Source organism: Echeneis naucrates, chromosome 15, assembly GCF_900963305.1.
Source record: "Echeneis naucrates chromosome 15, fEcheNa1.1, whole genome shotgun sequence".
NCBI lineage: Eukaryota > Metazoa > Chordata > Actinopteri > Carangiformes > Echeneidae > Echeneis > Echeneis naucrates.
In genome coordinates, this window is record NC_042525.1 from 13,578,647 (window position 1) to 13,593,448 (window position 14,802).

At 42.0% G+C, this 14,802-nt stretch overlaps 1 protein-coding gene across 2 annotated transcripts in view; it reads right to left on the reverse strand.

The window, feature by feature from the left end:
• The window catches only part of sdccag8 (SHH signaling and ciliogenesis regulator sdccag8), a 41,489-nt gene that overhangs the window by 14,276 nt on the left and 12,411 nt on the right, over positions 1-14,802 (reverse strand). The window contains exons 14-16 of one of the 2 annotated variants that reach the window (XM_029520651.1): positions 6,103-6,230; positions 2,296-2,404; positions 1,066-1,197 (exon numbers count right to left, since the gene is read on the reverse strand). In XM_029520651.1, the coding sequence (XP_029376511.1) occupies positions 1,066-1,197; positions 2,296-2,404; positions 6,103-6,230 (369 nt within the window). The remainder of the gene's footprint in view (positions 1-1,065; positions 1,198-2,295; positions 2,405-6,102; positions 6,231-14,802) is intronic. The other variant, XM_029520652.1, reaches the window with a different exon arrangement.

Here is a 14,802-nt window from a genome sequence, read left to right on the forward strand (position 1 = left end):
CAGCTAATTAGGAAAAACCAGTGACTGTAAGAAACTTTAGCATTAAAACAGCAGCATGTTAACTCTCTTCATTCAGTGACTTCAACTAATCAACTCATCCTTTAATCTCGACGATTCACTGTTGTAATTTACAGTACACCTTTGAGTGAAAGCTGCAGTGTAAATGTACTTATGATACACGGAAATATTATGGCGCAGTTTCTTTGTATATTTTTGACCTCTCTCTCCTTCAAAACCCACATATCTGTGTGTTTTACCTACCCCTAGTGAGTCCAAAAATATAAATCCTTAACTCCAACCTAAATCATGACTCATAACACACTATCTATATCTGCCAAAAAAAATAAAAAATAAAAAACGCCCAAGATGTTTTTTTGCGCATCATGCTGCAGGTTTGGTTGCAGATGCGACCAAAACTGGCCTTGTTTATCATGAATTATCTCCTTATTAATGAATTATTCATTTGAGCCACAGAGGCAACACAGCCATAAATAGATTATCTGATTTATGTCTGCTTAACACCTAATGCTAAAGCTTACCCATTTTTCTGTTGGATGTCGCGCACATCGAGCATGATGGCCATGACTGCAGATATCATGCTGTTTGGACTAGCGCAAGTGACTGATGGGAACCCACTGTTTGTTCTCTCCGCTACATTATATGAGTAAAAAGTTGTTCTTAATCAGAGAGTAGTTTGACTGCGCAGCCCGATGAGGCTGGCAATGTTTTCTCCAAACACAGAGCAGGAGAATAACATGCTGGTGACAGAAAAACCACTGTGTCAACAAATATTAAATTCTCAAAGAACTAAACATTAGACGTAGAGAAGATGGACTGGCTAGCAACAGATTCTGAAGAAAAATGCACTTTTCTGTGTTGACTCGCATGAAAATACTCAGTGTGATAGACAATCATAGTATGCTTTTGCAAAAACATAAACGTTTCAATTATCGAATCACTGCTATATAAATCAGATGTTTATTTGTTTGGAAACAACCCAACATTTTTCTAAAAAAATGCTGTAATTGTGACTGTGGTGTATGTACAGTTTGAGTAGTTGTGTACCTGTCCTTCATGCGCTTGTGCATGCGACCATGCTGGACACACTGTTTCTCCATTTCAGAGCAGCGATCTTTCAAACTCCTCACTGTATCCTCTAGGTGTTCTTTCTCCAGGGTCACCAGCTCTAGTTCATTCCTGCGAGCACGCGCACACACACACACGCGCACACACACACAGTTGATACTAATGCTACAGTTGTATTAGCCCTGATGCACCTTACCAATGTACCAATGAAATGTAAACATAATAAAAACAGTGAAACCGGCACTTGACACTTTACTTCAAGGCTTGATTTGTTGTTAAGCTTATAAGTAGTAAGTTATGTGCAGTATAGCATCATTCTAGGTGAGATGTTGCAAAGTGCTTCATAGTATAAGACATAGGAAGGCTAAACAAAAAGACACAATATAAAGGTCATAAGTAAAATATAACATCATCAAGTATGAAAAGTACTGTTAAGTCTAAACGCATCAACTGGTCTCTTGTTATACCATCCAGCAGGACTTTAACCGCAACACTGGGCTTAGACTCCAGGAGCTCAAACAGCCCAAGGAACCAAACACACTGATACCACACTGCTGCTAAACCACGTGACACATACTTCTAACAGTATCAGCATGGATGTGAAAACTTATGCATAGATATTTCCATTATTTCTGTTCACTACTAACGTCTGTTCATAGGAAAATACACAATTCACTTCAGAGTGTGTGTTCTGTGCATGTGTCCTATGGCTGGTGAAGCCAGTGTGGTCGAGCAGGGCCAGATTGGGAGCTGTCATGTGACTAATGTGCAGCACAGCTCCAACAGCTGACAGGACACTGGGCCCAGGGTCACTTCCATACACACACATGCACATGCACACACACAGGCGTACCCACAGACACACAGGCAGCCCAGATGGAGAGCTGTGCAGGCCTGCTGTGACTACTGTAGCATCAGGTTAACAAGAAAACAGGTCAGACTGGAAAGCAGTATGCAGTGTGTTGACATGCTCGGTCCGAACTGCCCAATGGATGATGTTTCATGACATGATAACATGGATGTCCAACAGATCAGAGGATAAACCAATGGAAGAGACGCTGTGTGTATCGAGAGTACATTTTGAAAATGATTTCATGGAAAAATAGGTGAATGAAAATGTTTTTCCCACTGACTCAAAGAGCAAAGGAGTGGAAGAAACTGGAGGCATAATTAAGTGCATGATGAATTTGATACAGAAAAAAAACTGACCGAGTAGTTTCTGTTAACTCTTCCAGCTTGGCTCCCAGATTGCAGCATTCCTCCTTCAGTTTTCTAATCAGTGAATTATGGGAACTCAGCAGATCATCCAGCGCTCCAACTGCAATCAGTCAGAGACATACATCAGTTACCATGACTTTGCATAGCCATCAACGACCCTAGATGCACATGAACTGATTCGGTTCAGGGGATACATTATTTACATCATTTTGCTTTAAAGATTTATAGAAATTGCATAATACTGTCTGTGCACAGCTCGTACATCCTTTAACCATTTATTCTTTGCTGTTCACTACATGTACTGCATACATACAGTATTTAGAATATCTACCTTATTAATGTTTCTAGTAAATCCTGACCCCAAGAAAAATTAAACTGATTGTGACCCAAAACTTAAACATGCTCTTTTTAAGGTTGAAACCTAAATCTAAGATGAAATCTAACTAAATTTCTGCTTCTTCTGAAGCTGTTTAACATTTCCTGCTTTCAGGGCTTAACATTTTGTGAAATTAAGAAAACATCTTCAATAATTAGAGGCAAAGAATCATATTTGTTAAACTAAGACTAACACGAGAGGTATGTAGACTTCCTCTTGTTACGAATACACCGTCTGACAGTAATAACCTTTTTAAAACAAATAATATTTATCTGATGTAAATGTTATTCAGAGTTTTTGTGGAAAAAAATCTGGTGAATTCATTTGTAAAGTTTCTCGACAGAAATGGATGACTGTTCACAAGCCCACACAGGGAATCCATGCACAGACAAAACCTGACAACACACACAGAAGTGAAGTAACAGCCAAAAGTGAGTGTTATCAGCTGTAGCACACTTCAGGACTGTAATGAGGTGTCAGAGGAGTTTCTTTGTCACAATGTGAAAACCAAATTTGTGACTAAGACTTGTGTGATCCGCATGTATTATGACACTAAAACATTAGATTATTTTCTTTATTTCAAACTCAGTGAACAGAGCAATTAAATTTGAGGTTATACAGTACCTCTTTATTTCACTGTAGCATACAGAAAGTATGTCTCAATTAAAATTTTAAAGTCCAACTTTTTGGCTTATCTCATTGACCCACGATTTATTTTTGGTGACACTTTTTAACTTAAAGTAACAGTTATGGATAAAAGAGAAAGGGTAATGTGTCCTGTGTTTGTGAACAGCAGGACAACATCTATTGCAACAAAACCTGCAGTCAAAGCAAGACACATATGCCTGTTTGATTGAATTCCCAAAAATGCTTCTGTCAACATATGCATTAGAGTGAAAACAGTTCAAACAACAGGAGGAGATGTACAGAAGAAAGCTGAAATACAGCGACGGGAGAATGGAAATATAAAGTGCGTGAGTTGGGTAAAGTGAGATGGAGATGTAGAGGGGACTGTTGTTTGAAATCGCTTTCTTTCTCCTTTCCACCCTTCCTGCCACGTCCTCAACCGCTCACAGGGGCCTCTTTCTGAACAATCCAACATTGGGCTTTCATCATTCTTTTGAAATGATTCACGTTCAGCTCTCCAACATATGTTTGCTCTCTTAAAATAACAATGGCCGCCGTTTGGATTGAGGCAATGATCCACCTGCTCCACCATTCTGTTACAGTCATCCGGAACCAAAAGCACCAAGGACTTGCAGTCTTTGAAAGTAACTCAGGCTTCTCAAGAGTTTTGTTTTTTTTTTTGCACACAGTAGATATTCGGGGTAAAAGAAAGACGGAAAAAAATGGGGGAAGAACCATGATGGTGGGTCTTTGCATTTTTGGGAATAGCATTAAACTGCAGGTAATATGGATCTGTCATCTTTCTCTGCGATATAGATAAGCTATTAAACGAAGGATGGAATTGTGTTAGGAGAGCTACACAGGCCAACACACAGTGATGTTTCTGTCACACCATGGAATGTGATATTTACTTTTTACATTGCTGTACATTGCACTTCCAAAGTGAATTACGACAAAAAATTTTTTCAACGCTATACAGCCACCATCATAAAATCGCTTCCATAGATAATGCATGAAGGGCAGAAACCGGATGCTGGAGAGAGTGGAACTAAATTACACAAACTTACAGACATGCACACACATACACACAAACAGGCAACAAAGTTTGGTCAGTGATGGAAAAGTTGCACGAAGAATGCTAATTAGCGGAGCAGGCTTTGAATGCGTCTGGCCATGCGTATTCCAAAAAGAACCCTGGGACACAGAAACACAGCAGAACTGGCACTGGAAACAAACAGAGGAAAAATGAGGGAGGGAAGAGGCATGGCAGGGGAGGGAGGGACGGAGAGAGACAAATATCTGATATCATCTAGAGGCTGCTCTGTACGCATTTACTCAAAAAAGAAACATGAAAAAAACATTTCTGAAAAAGGTGGGAGGGAGCGGAGAAGAAGGGAGAGGGGGACGGATGGATGGAAGGACAAACGGATGGACAGAGAGGCGGGATTTGGAGAGCAAGAAAGCTAATTATCCAGTTCGTCTGTTGAGTTGCACGGGGAGAGAAAGTGATGCAAGCTACTAAAGGACGTCCACCCCTCCATCCCCTCCCCATCCACAGTTTCCTGCTGTGCTCTGATGTCAGCTCTCTTTAGACAACATGTGTGCTGCCGACACGCGCCAGAAACAGACCCTTTGTTTATCCCACCCCCCTTCCTCCCTCCATCCATTCCTCCCTCTATACCCTCCATCTTTGTTCTGCGTACCAGCAGGCTCCCTGTTTGTTGAAGTTAACCACAGGTAAATAAAAAGATGGGCAAAGGGAGGGAGGGAGGGAGGGAGGGAGAGTGGGGGGGTGGGGGGGGCGTCCAGATGGTGCAACAGATGTGCTAGCAGCAGCAGCTCTGCTGTTCAGGCAGTCAGGGAGCTCGGTGCTGGGTCTCTCTGCACTGCTCCCATCACCTTCCCTCTGCTCTGCCCTGCCATTCTCTCCTTCTCCTCTTGTGGCTTCTGTTCTGCTTTTTTGAGGTCACTTCAGCTCATTCTTGTTCAGCTCAGATAATTTGTGTTCGTGTCCATCCCCTCCCAACTTCGGTCATGTTGTGATGGAGGTTAGCAAGGTGGCACAGTGAGAGTGAAAACCACCCTTCAACTGGAAGACGTAGGTTCAAGACCCTGTTCCAGCAAAGATCCGCCCCGCTGCAACGTCCTTGAGGAAGAGACTGAAAGAGTCCCAGCTCAATGGCTGTGATTGTGTAGCTGACCCTGATCAACTCTGTTGTAGCTGTTTTGCTCCTTGCAGTTCTGGATATTTTGACTCTGTTGGCTCCGTCATACTGAGTTTGGCTTTATTCTCCTTTACTCACATCGCCCTCCCTTCTATGTAAGCCAACTATTAGACTAGAGATATTAACTCTTTTTAGTGTGTTTGCCTCCACTGAAAACCTTTTAATGGTCCTTGTTGAAAAGTCTGATCCCTCCTTTCCAATGGATGTGACTCTGTCGTGGTTTACTGAATCTGTTACTGTTCCATCCACACACCCAAAAATTCAAACCACTCAGTGGAGGGAAACTCACTTACTGATATGTTTTGCCACTTCACATGAACTTAACGTGTAGTGTCTGCTCCGGTGAGCAGTCAAGTGATAAGAGACGCGGCCATCACACAATGAAACATCCGGTATGGAGAATGAAAAGGTTCATTTGGTGACGAGAACCATGTGTAAAGAGTGACAGTCATAAGGGAAGCAGGAGGGATATATTTGATAAAGCCTGAGAGGAGAGGCTCAGCTACTTCCAGCCAAGACCAAGATGTTAAAGTCAAGCGTATTGCTGCTGCTGTGGATGGAAACACTGACCTCTGTGCTGGTGTTGAGCCTCAGTTTGCTCCAACAACACAATCAGCTCTGTCTCCCTTTCCTGTGCTGAAAGTTTTGCAGACCTTAGTTCCTCCTTATGGGATTGTTCCGCACTCTCTCTGTCCTGTCTGGAGAAAGTAAACATTTAAACCACAAACATTCATACAATACACAGTAGGGTAAAACTCTCTGTTACAATTTAAGACTGATAACAGCTGGTTGCTAATCCGGCCATTCATTGTGACACAGATTTATCCGTATATATCAATCCATATCGACACGTACCAAGTACCATGGTGTTTATTACATGCAGAACTCCACTGAACAACTTCCCCTGGCCCCCTCCAGTACAGGTACAAATCATTCTCATCCAAATAGTGTCATTTGATATAAGATTGTGCTTAACAGTGAGTATTTATGTTCGATTCTGTTCCAACCAGCTTTTTTTTTTTTTTTAAACGCGTTAATTTGAGTTGTATCCTGATGCATAATTATTGAATCTGTTGTCTAGCTGGTATTAACTGATTTTACTCATTTCACAAATAACAGAGATGTAAACAACTAAAGAAACCCTGACATTAACTGTTAATCGACGCAGTTACATATTTGTCAATCCGTCCTGGAATGACAGACAATATCCAAATCATAAATGTTAAAGTGGCTTATAATTAATCATACTACGTTTAAAACACATATATAATAATATTATATTCTATGTAAACAGCAGTGAGAGCAAGTGCCAAGTCAAATAGAATGATTTGGATCATACAAGAATGTGAAAAGGTTTCTCCAACAGAGGCAAATACCTGATATCTGCGCAGAAAACAGCCATACACACATTTATGTGGTGGATCAGTGAAAAACTGATAAAGAAAACAGAGGTGAGGGAGAAAGTAGGAGAGCACTCATTGTCTGGCATGAGAATTAAAGAGAGGACAGACAGACACACACACACTGATGTACACACAATGTACATCACTCCATTGCATACCAGTCCAGACTGAAAGCTACGTCCCCTGATTGAGTAAAAATTAAAGATAAATTTCTACAGACAAAAAAAAAAATTAGTCTGTGCTGTGATATTACTTTGCTCAACTTACTTGTCATCCTGATCATTTGCTGCAAACTTTTTAATCTAATGTTCAAAACACATGTGACACTACAGTAATGAACTACAAAATTAGTTTTTATACAAGATATTTGTCTTTTCAAGAGATCAACATATAACTAACTGCATGACTTCGTGTCTAGTTCCGCTGGCTACATATTCGGTGTGATCAAAATCAGTGTGATTGCTACTTCATTTGTCTCAGTATCAAAACTGTGGAGGCAAGATGCAAGCTAAGGTGCTTTTACCTACTGGCTTTGAACAACATAGCATTTTACTTGTATTTGAACCAAACTTTCTAAGTCAACTAAGTCCAAACATACCCAAACAACAGAGGAACAGACAAAGAAGGAAAGAGGAGAAAAACTACAAAGACAGGAAAATCGGACAAATAAACAGAACTCTTCCTGAAGTCCAAAGGCGCTAATGAAGAGAGATTTCTCCAGTTTAAGTGAAAACTTTTCTCCCCTACAGTGCTTGGCCTGCATCTCTAAAGTGACCGCGTCTGTCTGTTCCTTCGTGTGTGTGTGTGTTCTCCTGCTGTCCTGCTGTCTGGGGTGTGAAAGCGGGTGGCGGGTGTGCAGGGGACACAAGGAGACTGTGTGTGTCTGTACGTGTACAAGCGTGTGTATGTGTGTGTGCGAGTGAGTGAATGAACCCCCGCTGGGCTTGAACAGCAGCCTGAGCCACCAAAGCGCACACCAGGGCTCAGCGGGAGATGGCGGGCAGGCGTTGCCAGCCATTTGGTCCTGCAAGAGGTTCCAGGGGGGCGTGTGTATTTGTGTATGTCTATGTGTGAGTGTTTGTGTGCGACTGGGGGAAGGTGGGTGGGTGGGAGGGGGGTCTCACCAGACCTGTTTACCCACCAATTAGCATCAGACAGACCGCCAAAAAGTTCCAGCAGTCAGCAATAGAGCAGATAGAGTATTGGTGAGGAAGAGGAGGGTGACAGAAAAAAAAAAGAGAAAAAAGAAAAGACAAAAAGTTACACATTTGGCATCTGTTTAGTCTTGCTCATCTAGTGGGCCTACAGTCAAAGAGAGTCCTCATAGAGTTGTTCACAACAGAGAAGTCTCTAGGCCTTCATTTCTGTATGAGCACGGAGAAACCATGACCATGATTGGACCTGCTGGCCTAATTTATCTGGCCTGAGAGTTCATATCCCTGTTTCAGGAGCCTGAGAGCCTCACTGAAGATCAAGTTAGTCCTGGCAAGTTTGAGCAAGTTACTTGGTTCTTTCCCCAACACCATTTTGTATAACCAAGCAAATGCAACACGTTTACTTGCAAAATGCTCTCACAAAATGGCCGCTGATGAGCAGTCAAATTAAGGCATAAAAAAGAGAAAGCAGAGGAGAGACATCAGTGGGCCGCCAAGCCCTGGAGCATGCGTTAAGGGTGACGAGTCGAGCAGAGGCTGGATATGTGGGGCTGGAGCTGGATAATTCTCCCTGGACAATAATCTGCCTTCCAGCTAATTGGTGAATGGGCTCTGGGTTGCTGCCTATGGCAGGAACTCTCGTTTGGGCCTAAGAGGCAATAGACTGAATATTCAGTTAGAGGATGGCTGGGCCTGTTTGTATATGGCTGGCCTGATGCTCTGTAGGACAGCTTGATAAGTATGGTGAGAGCTGCATGGGCCAGGGGCCTAAGGTAGGCTGGAATGGCTCTGGGGCTGCGTCCAGGTACAGTGGCTTCTGGGTAAGTGGGAGGTGGCAGAGGCGGTTGCTGGCTGGCTAGATGGCTGAAGTGGCGAGGAAGAAGAGGGGGCACAGTCCACACTGCCTGCCTAAGTGGGCACTATTCAAGCTGTTGCCCATTAGATGTGGGGTGCCAGGGCCTGACCAAGCGCGGAGTTTGCAGCACCCCATGGTGCAGCCGGCATCCCACGCCAGAACCACCAAATGCCGCGGTTTATCAGAGAACGAGCACAAATTGGAGTCAGACGGTGGACTTGGAGGAACAGAAGACATTTGCCAACGCCAGACACCGCTGTTTGGACTAAAGTAAAGAAGACTATAATCTCTCCATCTAAACACAGTATCACTCAGATGCACATAAATATTAAGCCGTAGCCCGTATGCAGAGGTGCATGTCTGCGTAAAAGGAAATCTTTGTGAGCATGTAAAATGCAAAAGACGTGACTACAGTATATTTCAGTGATTCAAATATCTAAAACAAAACATGATGTTTTCCTGAAGGTTGAGTTACTAATTTAATGCATTCATTACAAAAACCCAGGTAAAGTAGTCAAGACAAGTGTTTCATTAAAACTAATGTAAACTAAACTAAAACTAATGTATAACAAAAGACGATTATTCCTGAATGCAATGCAAATTAATTTTTAATTACTGCCAGTAGTGCTCTACAATGATTGCTTGCTAAAAAATAACAAGTGTAAAATGAACATACAGGTGAACAGATTGTGAATGTATTCTATCAAACAAACACACACGCATGCTTTGTTCACAACAAAGGACACACCGATTGTTGTAGGATACCGATGATGACTCCAAAGAGATGAACTGGGTGGATAAACAAGAGGATAACACTTAATGCTGTAAACCGAAGCAACGGTTGTACTGTGGCAGCGTCAGACATCAGAAAGTTTACATCGGCGTTTTAGAAGTAGCATCTCTAGTCTTTTACGGATGTGTGCCTGCTTTGAACTGAGATCTAGTAATATCAAGAGAAACAAATCATATTTATATTTAAATCAAGCATTAAAATGTATGCTCACAAATTTGAAACTTTTATTTGGTGGGACTTAAAGTTGCTGAAATGACCTGATTCTGCACTAAATTACAACTGTTTACTTGCTCATATGGGCTCAAAATGGTGACACTCGTAATGATTCATTCTTGTGGAGGAATTCCAGTGGATCCACAGCTATTTATGATAGACTGCATCAATCAGACAACATTAATATTCAACTGTTTGATATGCAGAACCACAAAGATGATTCCTGCTTATGTGTGAATAGGCTTTTTTCATGTGTGCAACTGAGCGGTGGTGAGACACAGGCCTGGTTTAGGCCTGTATAAGTGATACTGCCAACAATAGACACCTGCACCATGAAGAAAATCAAGTGACATATTGAGCAGTGCCTGTGCTGCACAGCAGTGATGTTGCGTACAATAAACATCTGAATTGTTTTGTGTAACAGACAACACAGTCACACAATTTTTTTTCCCCTCACACACATCAATGTGTTTTAGCACATTTTTATTAAACCTTGTGGTGATTTAAGTCGCTTTCTGCTAACTCCCAATCTCACTGCTTTATCTCATGAAGCAAACATGTCAAACACTCAGGTCGCCTGATGCTTCCCTGCCCAAAGCTTATTTCTATCTATAATACCTGTCTATCCGTCCAAAGCGTCCTCATCTCTGCTCCCGTCTCTCTCTCTCTCTTTTTTTTTCTGCTGTTTCCATCGCTCCCTACTCCCTCCTCTTTTCCCTCCCACCCTTTTTTCCTGTAACTAAACTGGCTGTGTCTCTCTCCATCTGCTGGTTCTTCCTTCAGCGGCCCTGCACCTGTTCACACCTCCTCTCCTGTTGGCCACCTCTTCTCTCTCCTCCCCTCCCCCCTCCCCCTTTATCGCTCTCTTTCGCTCTCTCTCTCCCTCACTCTCTCACTGCTCAGTGCAATGCTGCCAGGCCCATTCCTGGCTCAGTTAGCCTCTCTGTCATTCAATCCATCTGTCGGCAAGTCAACTTTGTTTACAGCGGGTGGCCCAAGCCTCTTTTCTTCTTCAAGGAGCGCTAAAGCCCCCCCACCGTCACCAAGGTCAGTGGCAAGCCAATTGTGCCCAAAAAACAGAAAACTGCAAATCTTAAATTAGCAGAAAAAAAATTTAAAAAATAAATAAATATGCTCTCCCTCTCCAACATACACACATGCAAGTATGGATAATAACACTCTTCAAATATGCACATCTTAAAATCTGTTTTTAACTGTCTCATGCATATGAATAAAAGCATGCATATATATATATATATATATATATATATATATATACATACACACACACACACACATATATATACATATACATATACACACACACACACACACACACACACACACACACACACACACAGAGTTATAAATACAACCCACACAGAAACAACCATTTGCTGTTAAAGCACACATTCCCTCAGAGAAAAACCCAGCTCTAGATTTAAGTAATTAGCTTCTGATTGGCCTCTCTCATCATCGAACTGCTCAGAAAATAGAGCAAGAGAAGTTTAAAAGTCTTAATTGGCACAGATGATTGGTGGTCTTAACACAGGAAGAGTGGGATGGCAGCACAAGCATCTGTGATTTTTAAAAATAAACACACAGCATACGTACAATATGCTCCCCTGCTGACCCAATCAAGAAACCCAGGACTCATCGTCAGTGTCAAATCTGTGCCCCACAGAAATAGTTGTGGGTAGCATATGTGGTAGAGCTGGAGGTCAAATCAATTTCAGCTAAGAAGGTAAAAGACTGCCTAAAATTAATTATTCCTATCAGTTTAACAGTTTGAAGTAACTTCTCATTAAAAAATATATTATCAAACACTGTATACTTTATCACATTATACAGTAATAAAAATAGATATACAGGATAAATAACCAAATAAAGCAAACATATTTGTTTTTGTTTTTTTTGTTTTGTTTTTTCCATTTGATAACCATTTCTCACTGGCATTTAATAACAATTTGTCTAAAAGGAAAGAAAATTTGAATACAATGAAAGTTTTTAATGAAGAAAAAACCTAATGAGTGAGACAAAGGTGTGCAAATTGAGAGTTTATGCCACATGGAGTGTTCTTTCCTGGTGTGATTACAATCCACCTGTGTTAGAATTCACTTCACAGCTGAGACACACCTGATGTTGTTTCAAATGCTCCTCATCCCTCCCACTCGATTATCAACTCGGGGGGTAACTGGCAGGAGGAAACATGTGCCGTCTCTTTCCAATCCCACCCTCATAATCTTCAGTGAACTCTTCCATTATCTTCTTACTTGTTCACCTCTTCTTCTCATTTGGTCCAAACCCTTTACAAAACTCATCTCTTCTCCCCTCCTCACTCTCTGTACTCCCAGTCCATTAGATCAGATGCCTATTGAGGGAGAGGTGGCCATTGAGGTGGAAAACAAAGAGAAGCTTTTTTTTTTTTTTTTTTAAACTCAGCAGGGGGACTAGGGCTGGAGATGGCACCATAGGGGGGCTTGTGCCCACCTGGTGCCCATTATTACAGACACACTATTGCTGGTTTGACAGCTTTTCTGCTATTCACCCCTCTGGACTTAGTTCTCTCTAAGTAAAAGCCTCCTCTGTCTACTGAAACCTCTCCACATTATTTCTGTATCTCCCCTGCTTTCACATTCCTGTCTTGCCCTGCTTTCCTGAATTTCCTCTGGCGTCATCTTGATTTTTAATCTTCACTTTTATTTCCTTACTAACATTCTTCATAATCGGTCAGATTCTAAGTACCAGCTCAGCAACAGGTTTTAAAAATGCATCTACCTTTGAAAATAATTTAATACAATTAATTCCACTTATTTATTTAGCTGATGCTTTTAATCAAAACAAATTACAATAAGGGACAAAAGTAAAGCTTCAGCGAACAGTGCCTTTGTGTAAAAATGAACTACCGTATTGATTAAATGTGTGCTGGAGATTGTATGACAAGGGGCAACAACTGTATTATTTTATTTGATGATTCTCTCAATATAAATTGTACAGAAAGTGCACCAGCATAACTGATTCCATAGAAGACATTCAAAGGCATCCAAACCCAGATGCATGTTTCCTGTGCATTGCCTCTCTTTCATAACACCAGTCATAACTGACTGTCTTCTCTACTACAATTCCTCCTGTATCTTCCACATCTCCACTCTGCCTCCACCTCGCTAGAGTCTTATTCTCCCCTCCCTATCTGTTGTTCCTAACTTTGTGATCATCCAGATAAAAAATCTGCACATGGAGGTAATTTTTACCTACAAGGCATTGCTTGGCAGCGTTGTGCCCACAAAGGGCAACACAGAGACAGGGATGGATTCAAGACAAAAGACAAAAAACAGATCAGTTATATGAAGGATAAAAAACGAAGAGGATGAAAAGATAAAAGGTCAGATCAATGAGGTAAACAAAAAAAAAAAAAAAGAGCGACTGAGGTAAAAATGAGCGGAGAAGAAGAGCAGAGAGAGGTTCTGTCATGTCAGATGAAAGCTGTGCCTACTGGGCAGTGGGCACAGTGTAGAGTCACTGATGGTGCCACTGTCACAGCAGGGATGTGTGAAGCCACAAAGTTGACCAGATGACACACACACACAAATCCAGGATGCATGTACACTGCAGCCACAACACGGTACAACCCACTAAAATGTAGAGATCCCCTGGCAAACTCCTTAGCTCACCCTTCTGCACACACACCACATACAAGTGCAAAGGATTTTAACATTTCAGCACATCAAGCTATTCTACAAGCAGTCAGATATGTACATAGGTGAACAGAAGTGGTGTGTGTGTGCATGAGAGACAAGGCCAGATAAAATGAACACAGAATGAGGTACAATGTGGATGGTGGATAGAAAGCAGAGGGCTGGTGCTCTCACTTTCCTTCTCTGTCCTCCAGTCGTAGTGTGTGTATGTAGGCCAGTGTCCCAGGGCACACTTGGCTGGGGTGACAACAGTTGTAGCCGACAGATTTGCCTCCATCTTGCCTGAGGTCTCCCAGTCAGCGATCTGTCTATTCTATCCTTTCCCAGCCCCGCAGGATGGACAGATTACAGCTCTGTTTAATAATCCTGGTACTTAGGGTGTGCGATTTTCCACTGCTGAATTTATAGCTTCCACATTTTGGCCTTTCAAATAAGTTGATGCAATTACAGTGATAGAGTTAGCAAGGAATGCTCACGGAAGCTTGCGGTATCAATTATCATCTGCAAAAGCTGAGATGATGGATGGATGTAAAGAGTGGAGTGGAGATTGGAGAGACAGGCATTTGCCTCCTAGCATCCATCTCCCCATGATAAAAGACTTGCTTGAATGAACAGTGGTGGAAAAAGAATACAAAAGAGAAGGAGGGACACAGCACTGACCAAAATGCCTCGATACCATCGATTATCAAAAAGTATCTTGTGCTGTTTTGTGCTAAATGTCGATACCTAAGAGGTTGATCTCATCAACAGCAGTGGGCCACGAAGGATGCAGTATGTTTGATGCATCAAGATCTAAAAGTGCTGCCGATTGGCTCCATTGAGGCATCCAGGAAAAACACATGAGGTTACACTTAGGTTACACCCACACTGGGGCTCACAGTGTGCACGTGTTGTGTTGTAATGAGAGGCTACAGCGTGGCTACTCTGTATCTCATCCCAGAGAGGTGCAGCATTAAAAATGGTGTGGTTACATTTCATCGATGTTAACGGTGCACGATGCAGTGTTTGCAACAAGCCACATGACAAAGCTAATGAAGTACTTGACAGTGCACGAAATAAATAGAGCAGAAGATTGTGCTCGTCTCTGTGTACTAGCATCACCCACACCCTCAGAGCATACATTTTCTACTGCTGAAGAGACTGCCAGCCAGGAGCA